Below are 13,587 nucleotides of genomic sequence, written 5' to 3'. Positions count from 1 at the left end.
GTCAAGGCCTGCAAAGCCTTCTCTGCTAGCCTAAAAAGATCTGAATCACAGACTGATGTTAATTCTATTTTGTCCATGATAACTTATTAAATAATTCCAAATTGTCTTTCAGCTTCCTTTCATTGCTTTTCCCTGTGTTGTGCTGCTTCCAGATGTGCGTTTTCATATTTATGCATTTAAACAATCACATTTCAGACATCATCTGTTGACACATTTTCTGTACTAAATGTTCATAGACATGAAAAAAAATACACTGATCTCTTGATTGCACAAAAAGATGCCTTTTCTCCCTGTAACTAAGAAGCAGAAAACTACCAACCAATGTCTCCAAATATCATGATAGTCTTCATTTAGTACTCACCAGGAAGCAGAGAGATGAATCATGGGAAAGAATAGCCGGCCATGTGACTGCAGGAAACCAAAACATCAGCTAGCATGTCACAAACGTAAGTACTGACCTTCGTTAACCACCAAATGAGGTTAGAACACTCAACAAATAAGATCTTGATCCAAAATGGCGTGTTTCCTTCTACCGCCGCAGACATCTGAACGGCACCGGCAGGGTCCATGGCACATTCATCAGACCCCTCGTGCAGAGAGAAGGCCCCCGGCACACAGGGGAAGCCGCACTCTGCCGCACGCAACGTCGTACGCAAGAAGGAGCAGCAGCGGAATCGCCGAGGAATCCGATCTTCTTCACCCATGGGTCGCGTCATCCTCATCAATTCGCCGGTGGACGGTAAGACAGAAAATAAGGGTCAATGTTTAAAAAAAAAATGATGTATCCTTTTCAATGGAAGACTAGATGTTTACATTTATGGGTCCGTCAGGCGGCGATGACAGCGAAGACCTTCACACCATCACGGTGGACAAAAGCAAGGACGGCAAACTGGGCTTCAGCGTGCGCGGCGGTTGCGAGCACGGCCTCAGCATCTTTGTTAGCAAGGTTGAAGACGCCAGCACGGCAGGTGGGATCCCACGACGTCGTCGGGTAACCTTGGCTGGGGGGCAAGAGAGATTTTGAAGTGTTCGTTGTGCACAGAGGAGGCCGGCTTACTGGTTGGCGACAAGCTGGTGGAAGTGAACGGCGTCAGCCTGGAAAGCATCACCATGAGCAGCGCCGTTAAGGTGCTAACGGGGAACAATAGGTTGAGGATGGTGGTGAGGCGTGTGGGGAAAGTGCCCGGGATACGCTACTCGAAAGAGAAGACCACCTGGTGAGCGAAAACTAGAGGCAATTACTTCGCTCGTGTATTTATGATCCATCCTGTGGTACTTTTCCAGGGTGGACTTGATACACAGGCGCATGGTGGTGGAGGAAAGCGGACGCACGCCATCAGATGCTAGCGCGAGTAGCGCCCTTCGCAGGATCGTCCACATGTACACCACCTCGGACGACTACTGCCTAGGTTTTAACATCCGTGGCGGGAAGGAGTTTGGTTTGGGCATTTATGTCTCCAAGTACGTACCGACCGTTCTTAAAACTTTCTCCAAATATATCCCGTTTTCACATACCGTCGACTTTGGATGTCTCAGGCTGGATCCAGGTGGCTTGGCCGAGCAGAACGGGATCAAGATGGGAGATCAGATCCTCGCCGCTAATGGTGTGAGCTTTGAGGATATTAGCCATAGTAACGCCGTGGAGGTGCTGAAGAGCCACACGCACGTCATGTTGACTATCAAGGTGAGGGTAAAACTAGGCTGCACAATCCAATGAAGATGACGAGGAGAGAAAGATGACAAAAAACAACCATGTTAGTTGTTGAAGACTTGTGAATTTTGCGTTTATAAAAACTGTAGATGGATACCTCAAAATGGCAGTTTAAATTTTTTTTCCGGGATCAAACCCAGAACTCACTATCAATTACATCTGAGGCATAAATTAAAGCGACTGTGTGTGTGTGTGTGTGTGTGAGAGACAGCTGGCACACAGTCGTAATATTCCTCCTCACTTACCCAAGCTTAGGTTTCGCCGTGTTGAAGAAAATACCCGAGGACGTTGTGCATTATTCAACAGACGGGCGAGGATCGGGTGCAGAAGAAAGTGCGACGTCTTGCATCGTCTGCTACTCCTGATCACAAATAGTGAAAATATCATTAAAGTTTAAGAATATGAGTTAATTTACATATTTTTACCTCCCCGCACCAGGAAGCTGGCCGCTATCCTGCTTATAAGGAGATGGTTGCAGAGTACCGATGGCTCAGCAAGTGTATGTATGCCTCTGTTGACCTCAGATTATTTGTATTTTTATGATTAGATTAGTTTAACTCATTCACAAATTTATTTGAGAATTGAAAATATGACGTAGAGCGCCATTTCGCAATTTGTTCGGGTTTTGTTTTTTTCATGCTTGGGTGCCGATAAAGGAACACTCCTACAAAGGAGCAGCATTTGCCTTTTTTTTCCATGTTAGCCCTTTGTTCTAGCTTTAGCTGTTGTTAAAGTGCTATATAAACCAGGATTGCATTGTATTTTGGACAGTTTCCCCTCATTTCATGCTCATATAACTCCAGACCCATATAACTTAGGAATTTAACTCCCTCAAAAGCAAGCCAGACCTCATTGAGTCCTCATTCAAGTTGATTTCTCTCACAGTGGCTAACGGGGGTCAGAAATCTTCTTCGTTGGGGTCAGAGTCCAATTCATCAGCATCCTCACTGTCCTCGGAGACGCCGGTCAGTTCCCTGAGCGGCCTGTCCCAAGTCATGTTTCCGCCCAGTCTGCCATTTGTCTCCGATATGGTGGATGTGTGCATCTCCACCGAGGACCAAAGGTGGAGTAGGAGAGGCCATTTTGGGGCTTCATTTTCTCTTCTCGTTCATGTTTCACAATGGTGCTTGTTTTTTTTTTTAACATGGTAGATTTGAATTGGAGCGTAGCGAGGCCGCCATCCAGACAGAGACGACGCGCAGCAGAGGAGCCACTACACTGCTGAGGGACACCGCTATCCGTCATGAGGACAAAGATGAGGGCAGTCTAAAAAAGGCATCCTTCAAGACGGCGGTGCTGCTGGCCCTCAGCAGACCAAGTCGACCCATCAGTCGCTCGCAGAGCCAGGTCACTATAGCAGGTGTGTCTCGGACAAAAGACAGCAAGACATTTGTGTGTGTGTGTGTACTTTGACATAAATGTGTCGTAGAGATCAGCCAAAAGAAGTCTAAGAAGCAGAAAGGGGGAAAGCCCTCCGGGGAGAAAAGTGCACTGCAACGCTCCAAGACGTTGGTCAACTTGCTTTTTGGGGGTGCACGCAAGAGAGACGCCTCTAGGGGGCGCTCCAAGTCGTTGTCCACTGACAAAGAAGGTAGCTACCCCCTTTGTCCAATAACTAAACAGAAACGGGGTGCGATAAAACCTAGAGAAACTTGAGATACATACCTCTGTCCTGGTCCAGGTTTGAGTCCAAGACCTGTAGAGTTTCCAGAGGAGACCTTGCGAACAGTGGAGGAGCTGGCCCAGCGTCTGTTGACGGAAGAGGAGACAGAAGCGGTCATGAAAGCCTGTCGGACGGTATGGAGCTGACATTTTTTTCCTTTAATTTGTATCAAAAAAATAAGGAGTGGAACACCACTTGTGCCTCCATGCTCAGTATGTGGAAGAAAGATGCGTGGAGACGTTAATACGCCACCTGCTAGCCGTGCTGGACAGACCTGAAAAACTGCTGCTGCTCAGGGAGGTCAGGTCAGTCATCAGATGAACTCATTTGAAGTACAGTGGTCCCTAGCTACTTCGCGGTTTCAGTGCATCAGTGTGGTTTTTTATAGGGGAAAAAATGGCGAATGATTCAAGAGGATTTGTACATGGCTGTAACTTGATTGGTTCCCTGCGCTGAGGTCACCCAATGAGAGGATATCTCATGGTTTACAGATGAGGGTCCTGGTCCCCATTAACCGCGAAAAACGAGGGATTACTGTATAGTGTATACCTTGTACCATACACCCTAAGGCCTCATACTATGACATTTATTATTATTATGATTTATTATTATTATTATTGCACAGTAAACAGAGTCCATTGTTTCACTCCAGGATGCTACTTCCTGCAGCCCACCTCCGTGAATTCAACAGCGCCGTCGAAGCGGTGGAGGTGGAGGCGTACGACATCCTAAAATACCGCTCAGGTATGCTAAGGCAAAATACATCCACATAGGTTATGCGTTTTACCTCTTAATGTGTTTTTTTTTTTTTGTCTCCAATAAGTCCGAACGCCGCCTCTTCGCTCCCCCACATCTGGCCGCGCACCAAAACGCCGCCTTATAACGCCCATCCCAGGTTTGGTGCCTCAAGTTGGTTCCTGTATGAGAAACTATCAAAAATGTCATACTGGCCATTTGGTGGAATTTGCACAGAACAATAACATACAAAAAATAAAAAATAAAAAAATACAGCCATGACTTGTTTCAGATTTGCAAGGAGGTTTTGAGCTACAAAGTGCAGCCATGGTGGAGAGGCAGGGCCAACTGGTGGACAAGCTGGAAAAGCTAAGCCTTTCGGGGCCGCGAGCGTGCAGGCAGCGGCGGCGCCGCCCCACCGCCGCCTTCACGCCGTTACTCGACATTCCAGTGGACGGATACCACTTCACGGAGGAGCATCAACACATCCCCGCAAGTCAACCGGATCCTAACTGGCTACTCATTGACAACCCTGATGTAGGAAGAGGCAAGCCTGAGCGCTTTGAGGATATTTCGGGTTCGGTACATTTAAATAGACGACATTCCCCGCGAGAGTATGAACTGCAAACGGTCAGCATCTCCAAGACCAAACAGTCGCTGGGTGAGTGCGCAAAAATCAAATGTTTTCAGTTTATTGCTCAATTTTGCATCCACCGTCGCAACAATAGAGAAAAATAAGAACGCACAATGGACCTCTTCGGTGTCACAGGCATCAGTATATCCGGCGGGATAGAATCCAAAATCCAGCCAGTGGTGAAGGTGGAGAAGATCTTCCCGGGAGGAGCTGCCTCCACCTGCGATGTGCTCAAGGTTAACGAGATAAACACAAATGTCCGACCTCTAAACACTCTCACCTTTCGTATTGTCCTCCAGGCCGGATACGAGGTGGTGAGTGTGGACGGCGCGTCGCTCCAAGGTGTCACGCATCAGCATGCCGTCGACCTCATCCGAAAGGCCTTTAGCGATAAGACCAAAAACCCCATGATGCTGGTGGTCAAAGTGCCCTGCAAGCTTCCAAACACATCATTAGAACAGCCGAGCGGTCAATGATGGCCAAATACAGAAACAAAAACCGCAATTGAATATTTCAGTGTGACTTTTAATTAAAAAAACACGATTTACAACAAAGTGAAAATAGACATTTGTACTTTTTTACGTGCTGTGGAAGACCGACAAACATTTCAAACTGAAGCAGGTTTTGTGGATACATTTCTTTGGTCTATTCACAGTGACGAGTGCACTCAAGATTCTTTTTGGTCAGAAGATGACCAGAAAAAATGATTTTTGTTGTTTTATTTTGGAACCCGGAAGGAAGTAAAATGATCACACAGAAAGAAAGTAGTACGTAGTAGTTTTTAGTTTTTGGAATGGAGAAATGGGCCAGGTCATTTGAAGATAAATTAAAACACGTATTGACCAAAATTGACACAAAATAGTTTATGTATTTAAAAAAATGTAATCTACTAATTGTACTGCACAAGCAAATTTAAATGGAATTATGCAATTATTTAAGAAAATAAAACTGTTCCATTTTACTTGTTAAAATTTGGATCGATACATTTTAGAATTGTTTTTCATATCAAATTGTAAATGTTTTTTCTTTAACTGTTCAATAATTTCCAGAAATGTTTTTGTATTTTTCATTTAAACAAATTGGAGTGAAGGATCTGCTGTCAATGTGTCGGCTAATACAAGCACTTTTTCGTCAATTCGAGGCGATTTGACTACAGTAGTTTGATTCTTCAAAAACTGGCTTCTATTGTCCCGAGACTGTTTCAGGCGGAAAGAAGTCCATCTCGGATGCTTTCCACACAACTGGGAACGTGATGAATAAAGCTGACAGGAATGTTAACAACAAAAAATATGATAACACTACCATGTCCTGATAATAGTGTAACTGAGTTTTTCATAGGAAGACTGAACTACTGATTTCCGTGAAACAAAACCCCCACCTGTGATGTTTACAAAATCAAATTAAATTTCTGTGGCGGCGACCTCATCAAAGACGATTTCGTTGCCGCTGCCTTCATCGTCGTCGTGGTCTCGGCTCTCCAGCTCGTGGCTGAGGTCCCTCAAGAGATGCTCCAGCTGACGATTACGTCGATACATGCTCACGTAGTTCTGCTGGAGCTGCTGTTGATAACGCAGAACTTTGTCCTTCTCTTCCTGCCACGTCCGCCGTTCCTCGTCAAAACCGCCCGCCTGCCTCTCGGCCCGCTGCCTTTCAATAGCCAACTCCCCCCGCATGCGCTCGGCCAGGCACCGGAGTACGTCGCGCTCTCCGTCAGGTTCCCGAAGGTGCGCCAGCTCGCTCTCCAGCCGCGCCGCCTTTTCCCGGAGCAGCTCGGCCTCACTTTTGCGTCGCTGTAGCTCGTTCTCGCATACCTCCAGCTCAGCGGCTCGGGAGCGAGCGGTGCCGTTGGCCTCCTGCAGGAGGACTTGGGTGTTGTTCAGCTCGCCGCGGGCGTCCCGCAGTTGCCCGCAAAGTGATGCGCCCTCGCTCGCCCGCTGGGCCAGCTCCACCTGCGCCTCTTTCAGCTGCTGCTTCAACAGCGAGATCTCGCCAGATTTCTGGCACACCTGGCAGAAAAATCATAGCGGAAAACAAGACGGCTAAAATTGTTCCACGGCTTCGGGAAAGTTTTATTACCTTTATTACCTCGTCCTCAAACTCACCTCCCACTTGGTCTCCTCCAGTCTCGGGCCCATCTGAATTTTATCACGCTCATAGGACGTGCAGCGCTCCTCCAGCTGTTCACGTTCTTTTAGGAGCTGCGCAAAGTCCTCCTGCAGCTTCTTCTTCTCGTGCTGGAGTTGATGAACCTGTGAGAATGAAAAGATGAGACACCAAATGCGTTTTCTGGTGAGCGAAAAGGGTTCTCACCTGCATCTGAAGCACCTGCTGGGCTCGCTGCGCCTTCTGGGAGGCCACCTGCATCCTGGTGGCGCAGCTCTGCCGCAGCTCTTCCAGCTCCAGCTCAAAACGCTTCTGCTTCTCCTCGTAGACCTCAAACACAAGCACGCAGTTCATTTGGTATATCTGAGACTACACTTGAACGTACTCACCGCTAATTAATTGAAATCACGGTGAAGTCTTTTTTTTCGTTACCTGACAGATGGCGGCCTCGTTGTCATCCAGACTATCTCGGAGGAGCTTAAGCTCCGCCTCTCTTTCTCTCAGTTTGTCTTCCAGATCCCGGACGACACCGTCGTAGCTATCCACCAGGCCCGGCGAGCGCCCGCCGGACCCGCAGTCCGACAGCGGCTGACCCCGGCCGCTGACGGACCCGGAACCGGTGCTCTTGCTGGAGGACGAGCGTCCGCTGTCCGAGTTGGAGTGTCCATGGATCCCCGCGGAGGAGGCGCCTTTGGTCACTTCCGTGTGACCCCCCGCTACCGCCGACCCGTCTCCGCCTGCCAGACTGGAGAGCGAGTTCCGTCCCGAGTCGGATACTGAGCACGAGTGGCCACAGCTCCCGCCGCCGCCGTTCCGCCCTGCGCTGTACGAGCTGCGTCTCTCTGATGCGGAGGGCGATAGGTCCCGGTGGGCGTTGCGCAAAGGGATATTTTGGTTTTCCTGTAAGTTGCCGCCGTGACGAGGGGATAGGTACTGCATGGCGCCACGGCTCTTGGGGATCACTGGTTTAAAAGCGGTGGGGCGCAGTACAGTTTTCTCCATGTTCTAAAGGTAAAACAACACATCTTTCTCAATTAAATGTTGGAATTCGACAAATGTCTGCCGGTGAAACTCGCCTTTTCCAGTTTTCCTGACACAGGTATCAATTTGGGTGGTGGTCCTCCAACGTTCCCATTCAAGCCTTCTTTCACTTCCTCCTGGTATCTCGTCGGCCTGACGGCTGTCGTGTATTGGTCGTTCCAGTCATCCACATACTCCCACCTTTCCTGCCTTCGACTGGACGTCCTCACCGCCGGAGGACTGCGGTTGTCCACGATTTGCTCCTGAGGAGATTCCGTGCCAGGTAAGGAGGTCCCCCGTCGAACCCGACGTTCCCGTGAGCCGAGTGCCGGGAGGTCCAAAGCGCCAGTCGTCGGCATGTTGATTGGCGGCGAGGGGCCGGAGCGATGTCGCCTCCGGGAGCGTGCGGCACGGCCCACGTTGTGAGGTTCGGCGGGGATGTGCGCAGCCTGAACCAGAGCCATGATGGACGCAAGGTGGCCTTGAGGTTTCTGAAAGTAAATGACATGCTTATAAATATTATCGGACATGAAAAAATAACAATCCAAGTGGTGTGCTTAGTTCAGCTGAGCACCGTTGAAGCAACCAAATGCTTCACTGCGTTGCTAAGTTACTAATTGCGGATATTTAATTTGTATTGTATTGTATTTACTCTACAAAGCACTGTTACAGTTACAAAATGTGGCTCACTGCCAAGTTAAAACGCCATGTTATCAATTTGTTTTTGTTCTTTTGACTTCAAGATGGCGCCACGACAGTGGCTGCCTTTCCAGCAGCTCCTGTATTTTGTCTTTCTACTTCTTTCTTTCCTTCCTTTCATCACTTAGCTGCTGTGAAATGTAGATTTCTTCACTGCGAGACAAATAAAGGTAAGTCCAATCCAATCCAAAATGATTGTGAGCCTTATTAAGTTCTATTTGAGTGATTAAATATGGCTCTTGAGCATACAAAGGCGTGCTTGAGTGAACAAACATGCCTTGCAATGTCCTATGTTTTACTGCTAAGTCACCAAATCCTTGCCAAATATTGCCACGATTAAGTTTCTCCAAACTTTTGGGGATATGAAACAAACTACCACGTTGCTAACTGCTGCTCCGCAAGTGCACACCATATGAAGTGCAAACCAGCATGACCTACAGTAGACTGGAACCGATGACCGCCCTCCATTCCCTCCTTCGGTGGCCCACACACATGCAAAACGGTCTCAGTCATTGATGAGGCCCATTCAAGCAGCACAAACGGGCCTTGAGAGGCTTTCGGGCTCGTGGGGCAGCGCATGCAAAAAGACTCTCTTTTCTTTGGAGACCCTCGAGACGGCTTGGAGCACGCTGGCAGCAACAAAGGAAACCGTTTCCACACATCGGTTGAGCCTGGGGAGGCACTCCATGGGGGGAAAAAAAAGAGCCTCCCAAGCAATGTAGACCGACTGGCGGTCTATTTTGTGCACGTCTATAGCTCGCGCAGGTGCCTGATGGCTCAGATGAGAGGCCCTCATATAGATTCTCATAACAAGCGGCGCGGACGTGGGAGCAGAAAGCTAGGCCATGCATACTTGGAGGGTGAAGGGGGTGGGTCGAGGCTCCCACTGGACGCTGCTGCTGCTGCTAAAAGCGTCCTTTGGAGCGACTACTTTCAAAACAAGCCACTATGGTACTAAGCAATCTGCTTGCGGCTTTAAAAACAAAGCTGTTCGTACACTGCAAACACCTCAGCGTCACATCTATGTCACCCATGAACTGCTAGAATTGCTGGCCTACTTTTTTGATACCTTCTATTCTTTCAAAAATGCAGTAAAATAAGTGGTCGACCTGATAGGATGTCAAAAAATACAAATACAGGATCATTCACAGAATTTACTTGTAACTCACACTCACCTGTCAACGACGCTCTAAATTTGAAGGCCTCATAAAAGCATCCTTCCAATGTCGCAAGTGGGTCTTCCTTCTGTCAATTGGCGAGAGGAGAGAGAGAAAGAGAGAAGAAAACACTAGTCGCTAGTTGTACTCAAACATTCAAGAGAAAATGGGGGGAAAAACTGAGTCACGGTAGCCGAGCTCACGCAACCGAGGGGATTTTCCAAGTCAACGTTGAACCAAGAGTGAGCAGTAATATAAAGACACCTTCACGCGAGAACATTGCTTGAGTGTTTGTATGTGAACCAAAAGTAAACACGGCCTTCAAGAAACTCTATACTCTGAATATTTGGTCGAGATGTGACCTTGTGGAGATGAGTGAGTAAAGTTTCAGGTTTTGTGGCGTCTCATTTGTATTTGCAGGCACGCTAGGCTCACACGTTATTGAAAACAAACATTTTACACAATTAAGACTCGACTATTTGTCTGATATGCACAGTTCCGACTCGAAGGGGTCATCGGAAAGTAGCAAATCAACCCTAAAATGGCTGACTTCCTGGATATTTACACACATGCCTTTTTTGAGACTTTTAGATGAGACTTTCACCCAATTTATATCAAACCTGTCAGAGATCACTGCACCATTTCAAAAAAATGACTTCTTCTTTCTTTTATATGTATCATGTATCCTCCCACTCAGAACCTCTCCCTGCCTATCAATGACGTGCACCGTCAGGGCGCGTTCATCAGCCGCCTAAATCTGCTCAAATCTGCTGGTGATTAATGACAGATGCCAGCGGGGAGGGGCTACATAACGATTTAATCTCCAAACAATCCCCCTCTAAACATGTTCTGGCCCGGAATGTAATTTGGCTGAGTATTTCATGTCCACAAAATAAATACTCATTTAACCCATTGGCAATATTTGTGAATGGGTAAAAATAACAGCATTTTTTTTTTAAAGTGGCCAGTAATATTAATGGTACTGTGTTCAAAAAGGCATTTTCTGTTAATATGAACATTAGTGTCATCGATGGCGAGTTAACGTGCCAGGAAAAATTTCTTACCATTTTCCATAATTACATCACTGTCAATGGGAAATTTTATTATTTTGATGGCATAAGGGGAGTCAATGATTCTTTAAATTAAGGTCAATTTCAAGTGAGGTTAATGGGATTACACATCTATTGCACCCCTATAAAAAAACTTTCAACATGAAAATGTTCTAAACAATGGCTCCACTCACCATAAATTATAATTACACGACAAAAAAACGACTTTGTTTACCTAAAAACACACATGAATGGAATGCAACCTAAAGTTCCCTTGCAGCATGCCGGTAGGCCAAACGGCCACACAAACACCCCCCGACCACCAACACCCTCAGGCGGTATAAGCCCTTATGTAACACGGTGACGCAGACCGTCACTGCGAAAGCATCCCATCTGCACCCACACACAATATCCTCGTCTCACCTCACGCTGATTATGTATGTTGACCAATTGGTGGCCTCTCAACTGTAGAAAAATCAGGCCAGAAAGAAAAAAAAAACATGTGGCATGAAGAGAAATGTAGTTAAAAATACCGCTCAAGTAACCTCTGGGAGAGCTCGCCCCACTTTCATGCCTTGACAACATTTGAGACAGAATACACATACAGTACGTCTCCATTTATGAAACTAGGTGACTACGTTTGATTTTGATCCATCATTCGTATTGTTTTAGGGCGAGTCAACTAAATTTGCGGCCACACACATTGACGAAACCTCACCATCTGTGATCATCTGTTTCGTACACGTGGTTCAAATTTGGTAGCAGTCAGGTATATGTTCGTCTTTGATGACTTCCATGGAAATGGACAAATTGACCTCTTCCTACAAAAATAGGAGCGTTTCTGTATAAGTTCCATCATGGGGTCTTGAAACATTTTGGTTGAACAAATTATAATAGACATATGCTATATTTCATGTTGCCATTTGACACGCGCTATGGGGTTGCCTTTTAAAAAAATGCTCATCTGTCTGGTTATACAAGAATCAAATTGGTGCCAATTGGACAATAGTTCCCAGAAGAGTTGTTCTTTGGAGGAAATTGCAAAAAAATACCATGACATGGCTCCTTCACAGCTAAACGCAGATTTCCTGTGTCTTTTCAGGCATGGATTCATGGCACTACATGTCTAACATTTCTCGTGCTGCGAAGACAGGTTAGCTTCGGGGGCTTTCCCCAAAAAGGAAAAAAAAAATATGTCGCTAAAAGTTAAACCTGGTAGCCAGAAAGAAAATTACAGAATACATTTGACTTCAAATCAAAATACTAGACTACTTATTTCTTTACGATGCTTCCCTTTTCAGACATTTATGTTACTTTCTCTTCATCTTGATTGAGCATGGCGACGCTTGGCAGCAGTTATGGTCCGCTGGCAAAGAAAGTGGGCTAAAAGTCAAAAGGTAGGTGAGAAAATATGGAAATGTGGGGGGAAAAAAAAATCTGCACATTGGTGACCATCATGCTGTGCACCTGAAAAGAAAAAAAACTAGGGCACAGACAAAAGAAAGATCACAGGAAGGGTTTTGATATGTGATTCAAGTTGTTCTTGTTTCTACAACTTTCTCATTGAACATTTATCTGGTTCAAGGTCAAACTGTCACAAGCCATTTTCGACTAGTGATTGTCATCCAGTCTTGTTACTCAGGGTGATAAGGATGAACTAAAATTGTTTGTTTGTTTCAATTCTATGCAGGAAACAGTTGACATTGCTTATCATCAAACTGACTAAACCTGTCTCATGTACAAACATTCAAACCATTTTTTCTCGGGCACGTCACTGCCATGTACAGTATATGATATACCGCATATATTTACTAAACTGGGGTGCATATACACCGATTAACATTTTTTTACTACAATTAAAACTAGAAAATGTTTTTAGAAACTTATCCTGTGGTGTGGGTTAAGTATAATTGTCCCAAAATATTCAATATTTAAGAAATCCCTTAGTGTGTGTGTGTTAACACAATTAAAATATTACAATCGTGTGGTTTTTTTGTGTGTGCAAATATAGATTTTATGCCTGTTTTGTTTGTCAAGTAATTTGCAATGTAGTGGTTTGCTAATTAGCTCCAACTTTAGCCTTCTACTCCTGCTATTTCCTGCATTCCTTAAGCCTCGTGGCACCACAGCGCCCCTCACAAGTCAATATTGGTATTGCAACAGATATATTTCAAGTGTGTATTGGTCATTTACTCTACCCGACACAGAATAACCCAAATAACGAGTTTATTATCGAGTTATCAGGTTTAAATGCTAAAGTTGTAAAATGTCGTTACGCACCATTCGGGTCACGTGAGCACGTTTACACGGTAATGAACGCACGCACACACCTTGACAACGACGGCAGATAACGCGACTACCTCGCCGTCGGCGACATATACGAGACGTTTCGTACTTTTTAGTGACAAAAACACACAAATATTCTGACATATTTGAGAGACAACATAGCTCACCTACCATTGACGACTGTAAAGTGTCCGGAGGTGTTGCTGTACAGTACTCCGAAAAAAATCCAACTTCAGATTTTGCGACTTCTGTTACTAAAAACAGACACAAAACTTTAAGACCAACCAAATCGTAAGTTTTAATTTTTTTACGTGAGTGACACACCATTATTCGACGAGAACGGCGCCACGTACGGAGTGAAGGTTCCTGAGTTTGTTGATGGGTTCTGGGGCAAGTAAAAGTTAAGTTAGGAGGAAATCGAGCAACATGCATCCGGTTGTGCCTTTCAGAGTTAAAACAGTAACATCCGCATGTCACAACAATAAAACCTGTAGTTTTGAGCTGAAGGTTTGAAATAAAACTGAGTTAGA

The 13,587-nt window shown here is 45.8% G+C and overlaps 2 protein-coding genes across 4 annotated transcripts; one reads left to right on the top strand and one right to left on the bottom strand.

Annotated features, from left to right (window-relative positions):
- The first annotated feature begins 567 nt into the window (after positions 1–567).
- LOC148887330 (PDZ domain-containing protein 7-like) lies at positions 568–5,220 on the top strand. 2 transcript variants are annotated; one of them, XM_089014666.1, is made up of 16 exons: positions 568–739; positions 831–968; positions 1,043–1,217; positions 1,285–1,461; positions 1,537–1,684; positions 2,150–2,210; positions 2,597–2,774; positions 2,863–3,071; positions 3,141–3,302; positions 3,393–3,508; positions 3,588–3,679; positions 4,027–4,118; positions 4,198–4,269; positions 4,402–4,770; positions 4,879–4,979; positions 5,043–5,220. In XM_089014666.1, the coding sequence occupies exons 1-16, from the start codon at positions 568–570 to the stop codon at positions 5,217–5,219; spliced, it is 2,439 nt and encodes an 812-aa protein (XP_088870792.1). In that variant the 3' UTR covers position 5,220. The 2 variants fall into 2 exon arrangements, with proteins under 2 accessions (XP_088870792.1, XP_088870791.1); XM_089014665.1 differs by having other exon boundaries at positions 4,879–5,220.
- LOC148887329 (leucine zipper putative tumor suppressor 2 homolog) lies at positions 581–13,299 on the bottom strand. Of its 2 annotated transcripts, XR_016117273.1 has the most exons (15): positions 13,229–13,299; positions 9,741–9,810; positions 7,923–8,357; positions 7,279–7,851; positions 7,054–7,176; positions 6,846–6,992; positions 6,165–6,749; positions 5,024–5,125; positions 4,856–4,963; positions 4,162–4,291; positions 3,377–3,460; positions 1,957–2,072; positions 1,516–1,701; positions 814–1,001; positions 581–717 (listed from the first exon to the last, which is right to left on the bottom strand). XR_016117273.1 is itself a non-coding variant. In XM_089014669.1 (7 exons), exons 3-7 carry the CDS (start codon positions 8,328–8,330, stop codon positions 6,144–6,146), a joined length of 1,857 nt encoding a protein of 618 aa, XP_088870795.1. In that variant the 5' UTR covers positions 8,331–8,357; positions 9,741–9,810; positions 13,229–13,299; the 3' UTR covers positions 5,248–6,143. The 2 variants fall into 2 exon arrangements, 1 of the variants encoding a protein (XP_088870795.1); XM_089014669.1 differs by lacking the exons at positions 581–717; positions 814–1,001; positions 1,516–1,701; ... (3 more) ...; positions 4,856–4,963; positions 5,024–5,125 and having other exon boundaries at positions 5,248–6,749.
- Between the last annotated feature and the right edge of the window lie 288 nt (positions 13,300–13,587).

Source organism: Hippocampus bargibanti, linkage group LG15, assembly GCF_051943395.1.
Source record: "Hippocampus bargibanti isolate YZ-2025 linkage group LG15, ASM5194339v1, whole genome shotgun sequence".
Classification (NCBI taxonomy): domain Eukaryota; kingdom Metazoa; phylum Chordata; class Actinopteri; order Syngnathiformes; family Syngnathidae; genus Hippocampus; species Hippocampus bargibanti.
Note: the sequence above shows the minus strand (reverse complement) of the source record. Positions and strands in the feature narration are given on the sequence as shown.